The sequence below is a fragment of the Cynara cardunculus genome, assembly GCF_001531365.2.
Source record: "Cynara cardunculus var. scolymus isolate 2C chromosome LG 5, CcrdV1, whole genome shotgun sequence".
Lineage (NCBI taxonomy): Eukaryota > Viridiplantae > Streptophyta > Magnoliopsida > Asterales > Asteraceae > Cynara > Cynara cardunculus.
In genome coordinates this window covers 6640331-6645965 of record NC_037532.1, presented here as the reverse complement: position 1 = coordinate 6645965, position 5635 = coordinate 6640331, and the positions used below count along the sequence as shown (strand labels likewise).

The 5635-nt window shown below is 33.0% G+C and overlaps 1 protein-coding gene across 2 annotated transcripts; it reads left to right on the top strand.

Annotated features, from left to right (window-relative positions):
* Nucleotides 1–1410: 1410 nt before the first annotated feature.
* LOC112513431 (NAC domain-containing protein 90-like) lies at nt 1411–3717 on the top strand. Of its 2 annotated transcripts, none has more exons than XM_025119695.1 (3): nt 1411–1633; nt 1756–2060; nt 3260–3717. In XM_025119695.1, the coding sequence occupies exons 1-3, from the start codon at nt 1453–1455 to the stop codon at nt 3350–3352; spliced, it is 579 nt and encodes a 192-aa protein (XP_024975463.1). In that variant the 5' UTR covers nt 1411–1452; the 3' UTR covers nt 3353–3717. The 2 variants fall into 2 exon arrangements, with proteins under 2 accessions (XP_024975463.1, XP_024975464.1); XM_025119696.1 differs by having other exon boundaries at nt 1420–1633; nt 1765–2060.
* Nucleotides 3718–5635: the final 1918 nt, after the last annotated feature.

Genomic DNA, 5635 nt, shown 5'->3' with positions numbered 1-5635 from the left:
TATATATATATATATATATATATATATATATAGGGGCTTAATCAAATGAGAACTGATTAGTTTGTGGTAACTGTGAGATCCAATCTCAACCAATGTGTATCAGCGCAATGTGGCGGGAGCCATGAATTTTAACGATTTTGAAGTTCCACTGGTTTTATAAGATAGGGTTTAACGATGATATAGGTTACACTTGGTCTTTACATATTAATACAATTTGAATAAATAAGAGTTATTGTTCCAATTATAGACTATCGATGGAAAAAATTGTATGACAGTTTAAAATCCAATATATTTAAAATCCAACATATTTAAATGACTTCACAAATGTGTTCGATTTACACCAAGAGCAAAGAACCAAGAAACTTGAGTTTTAAGATAAACTCTCAAAACCAATAAAGAAAACTACAAATTTGACAGATCATAACCCATGAAAAGACCAAAAAATATGTGTTTTAGAATGAAATTTCAACTGCTTACCCTCTTTCTTGTCCAGAAACTCAGATTAAGGTTGAATTAATACATGTATATATATATATATATATTTCAAAAAAAACCCAAAAATATATTAATTCAGAACATATTATACAGTGCAATTTGGACAGCCTAACCCCAAAATATATCGTATATATATATATATATATATAACTATAAAAGTATAAATCGTAAATATTAAAAATATTTTTTCACAGTATATATGATATATAATAATATAATTAAGTCAAAAACTATTCAATATTAGACTCATTTCGAAGGTATTAACAAGACAATTATAATGGTGTAACTTGTTAAAATAAAAATATATTTTTAAACATGTTTTTAATTGATATACGATTATGTATGTTAATTTGATAAATGTTTAAAATGAAACATTTAAAAGTAAAGAACGTAAAGTAAATTAATTAATTAATTATAAGGGTATAAAGTGTAAATTTAAAATTATAATTTAAAAAAAATCGGTTCTGAGAGGATGAGTGTATGTGAGGGGGTGAGTGTATGTGAGAAGAGAATGGGGTGAAAAAATGGTATAAAGGATATCTTGGTCATTTAGTATTTTAAGACTTTAAGACTTTTGCTAAATTTACTTAATAAGATAAGATAGTATAGATATTCAATAAAACCAAATGTGTTTACATAAATTTATATCATTCTGCAACGCACACCGATTACGAACCCTAGTTTTATATTAATAGCAAGTCACATCTCGACCAATCTAATGTGAACGTTTGAAAACTTGTTTTTGTCTTCTTAATTAAAGTGAACGTGACACACTGCATAGTCCAAGGTAACGTATAATTTCCAAGCAGAATCCTGGAAATTCCCCATTGAGGTTGGTGCTTTTTCTCTGGTTTTACTCTCTCTCTCTCTCTCTCTCTCTATATATATATATATATTATATCTCGTAAAAGTAGAGAGAGATTGGCAGAATCAAGATCAAGATTCAAAGAGGTAAAGATGGATCATGGTGAAGGAGGAGTGGTGGCACGAGGGTTTAGATTCTACCCAACAGAAGAAGAACTGATATCGTTCTACTTGAAACACAAGCTCCATTGCAGCAACACCAGCAGAATTCAACAGATTCAACGTGTCATTCCTCAGCTTCATGTTTATGATTTCTATCCATGGGATCTTCCTCGTAACTATATACTTCTCTTATTAATTAGATCTCTTTCCTTCAATTCCACCACACACACACACACACATATACATATATATATATATATATATATACACAGATTCTAATGAGTTCTGAGACAGAATATGCAGGAGAGTTTTGTGATGGAGACGAAGAGCAATGGTTCTTTTTCGTTCCCAGACAAGAGAAAGAAGCAAGAGGAGGACGGCCATCTCGCCTCACGAGTTCCGGGTATTGGAAGGCAACGGGGTCTTCCAGCATCGTTTACTCTTCGTCGAGTTCGATTAGCAGTGGAGCCATTGGGATCAAGAGAACCATGGTTTTCTACAAGGGTAGAGCTCCTACTGGGAAGAAGACTGAATGGAAAATGAACGAGTATAAGGCCTTTAAAAAGGAAGCATCTTCAAAAGCTAACTCTAGACCTAAGGTGAGTATAATTTCTCTTCAGATATATACATTTAATCATATAAATCTTTATAAAATTATAGCATTATATTATATAGGGTTGTGTTCACGTGAGACCAAGGGTTTTTCGTGAGACCCGTAAGACTAATTTATATTCATTGATTAACTTTATAAGCTAATTATCTAATGGTCTAAAGTTGCACGGTGGCAATTTTGTGATTATTGAGAAGTCTCGTGGCAATTTTGTGATTATAAATGTTCAGATTGTAGATCTAATCTAAGGATTAAGAATTGGTCTTACAGGTCTCACGAAAAACCTTTGGTCTCACATGATCATAAATCATATTATATATATATATATATATATATATGTATGTATGTATACCACTGTTTTACACATTAATTAAAATGATAGACAAAAACAATCTTTTGTTTTTCATTACTTATCAATAAACGGTTATGAAAGACGATGATATTTTTTACTGTTGCTTAGTTCTGAATCGAGGCAGGTTTCCTTAGGTATCTCCTTTTCATAAAAAATGGGACGACCTTCCACAACACGACACTTAACTTATTCATCAAGAATACGAATGTGTAATTTATCATGAATGTATGATTCATGATGAATAATGTCTCCATATTCATCATGAATGTGTTATTTATGATGAATATTCATTCTGAACAAGACCTCTGATGTTTTGTGGACTGTTCTTGAGTTTCTAATCAATTTTAGGCTGTTATCTCTCTTTATCTCTCTCTATTATGTGTGTGTATATATATATACATATATGTAGGTCAAGGTTATTTTACAAACCAGTAAAATCTAATAAACCTGTATGTATGGTTCATTCTTCAATTGAATAAAGTTGTTTCATAAAAGTGTTTTAACATGATGAAATTGTTTCATATAATTCTTTTCTTGATGAAATTGTTTCACATATTTTTGTTTCATGTATTTCTCATTTTGATAAAATTTGTGTCATATATTCTTGATTACTCAACCCTCATATATTATTAACTAATCAACCTTCATAATTAAAAAAAGTGGAAAACGAAATAAAAAATGATTGGTTGAATGAGATTTGTACGGCTTATTAGATTTACATGTTTTGTATATATATATATATATATATACATTTTTTCTTTGAAAACGTCCTAAAGTTTCGTTTTACGTAGAAATCGTATAGTTCATATGCAAATTGACAAAATTCATTTGGATAGTTGATGCAGGAATTCAGTTTGTGTCGGTTGTACATAAAATCAAAATGTTTGAGGGCATTTGATCGAAGACCATCGGGCGTTGGAATAAGTTAGTCAAGACCCCGTTTAAGAAGCTTTCCGAAACGGCGTACCGTCATGCGACGACATCATCTCATTTCAATCATCCATCGATACTAGCAAGAAAAAGGAGCTCATCAGATAGAAGAAATAATTCCATAGAACACCGAACCAACCTTCATGGGATTGGGAACAACATTGTAACTTGTTTTTAAGTTTAATTTTTCCTCAACTCGATTAATTTGGTTAAGAAATTAATATGCGATTCCTTCTTTCCCATTTCGGGAAGTTTTTATTTTATTTTTCAAATTAAGATATCGTATCGTTGTGTTCTAGATTTTTCGTTCTTACGAGTCATGTATCAATGTATACGTGGCAAAAACTTGGTGCTACATTTAGATATTAATTCATGAATCATTACGAGTCATGTATCATGTCCATCTATAAACATCACTCGATATTTTGGTGACTAAGGGGTCGTTTACTAAATGTTTATCCGGTAAATACTTACTGGGCAATTTTCCTTACCGGATGAACATCGCAAGGGGAAAGAAGAATCTTACCCGGTAAATGAGGGTGACGACTCTTACCAGGTAAATTTTGCATAAGATATGTTTTAATGTACTACAATCTTACCCGATAAAATAAATTATAGTGTTGACTCTCAATTATAAGCGCTTACCGGGTAAGCATTTAGGTAAACGGTCCATCAGTGTTCATGAGGTCCAAGGTGATCATTGAATACGTTCAAATATCTTCATTGTAAAAGATTGATGACACATAAAAAGCTCTTCAATCTCCCTTGGTAATAAATTTAATGCATTCAAATTATCATGGTTTTAACTTTTCAATTCCAAACGTTAAGCGAGTTTTGGGCATTTTTTGCTTTATAATTTTTCATCTTAAATTAAAAGTTAATATATTTATTTCGAGAAATATAAGGTTCTAAGAATAAGAAAAACAGACACATTGTATTAGAATTGATTCTTGAATTTATAACTATTAGATGGCGTTTGATTCGCAGATTCTGAAGTAAATTTGATGGAATTGAAATGTTGAATTCTATTGATCAGATTTTATTTTCTCGTTTGGTTCATTCTTTTTCACGGAAGAAATCTTCAAAATCTTAAAAATTCCACAAATAAAGGAATTTAACATTCCTTAACAACTATATGGTATTTTGATGGAATAGAATCTCCATTTTTGTAATACCAAATATACCCTTAACCCAATATACCCTAATCTCATAAAACTCAATATGACAATTGTCGACCACCTTCGACCACCGTTGATCTGAACCACCGGCAATCATCACCATCTGAACTACCGCCGACCACCACCATCTGAACCACCGGCAATCATCACCATCTGAACCACAGCCGACCACCACCGACTACTACCACCGATCTGAACCACCACCGACCACTACCGATCTAAACCACCGCTGGCCACTGACGACTACCACCAATTTGGAACACCACCGACCACTACCGATCTGAACCACCGTTGGCCACCGTCAATCTAAACCACCACCGATCTAATCCACCGCTAATACTGATCTGAATCACCACCGGTCACCGCTGATCCAAACCACGCCTACCATCGCCGATCTAAACAACCACCGATCTAATTCATCGCCGATCTGAACCACTCTTGATCTAAACCACCACCAATCTAAACCACATCCAACCACCACCACCTGAAACATGACGGAGCACCACCGATCTGAACCACTACCTACCACCGGTGACTACCACCAATCTGAATCACCACCGGACATCGCCGTCCACCAACGATTTGAACAACCGCCGCTGCCGCCGCCAATCTGAACCATCGCGAACCACCATCGATCTGAACCACTGTCAATCACCATCATCATGAACCACTGCGGACCACCACCGATTTGAACCATCGCCGACCACTGTTGATTTATTAACGTAGCCTGGCTTATGGTTATATTTGGGTTGTATATTTTATATTGTTTTACGTATTAAATAATTATTTTATTAAAGTATTTTTGGTTTTAAAAAATTAAAATTTTCAAAAAGGGGCATTTTGCTCATTTACCAATATTTCATTTAATTCCACAGCTACATTCTGTAAACCAAATAGACAGTTCATTTCAATGTCTATCAACCAAACAAGTGATCAAATCTGACAATATTTCATTCCAATTCCTTCAAAGTCAAAATCTTTTAACAAATCTCATTTCATTCAAAAACATTCTGCGAACCAAAAGTCACCTTAGTGGTTTAAAACTTTAATTAAATATCATCAAAAAAAGTATTTACATTAATATATATATATATATACACTATA

What these genes read in the sequence shown, in the direction of transcription:
- LOC112513431 (XM_025119695.1), top strand. Translation starts at nt 1,453, where the DNA reads ATGGATCATGGTGAAGGAGGAGTGGTGGCACGAGGGTTTAGATTCTAC. An exon ending in CTATCCATGGGATCTTCCTC is followed by an intron (nt 1,634 to 1,755) that starts GTAACTATATAC and finishes GTTCTGAGACAG; the next exon opens with AATATGCAGGAGAGTTTTGT. An exon ending in AAGCTAACTCTAGACCTAAG is followed by an intron (nt 2,061 to 3,259) that starts GTGAGTATAATT and finishes TCATTTGGATAG; the next exon opens with TTGATGCAGGAATTCAGTTT.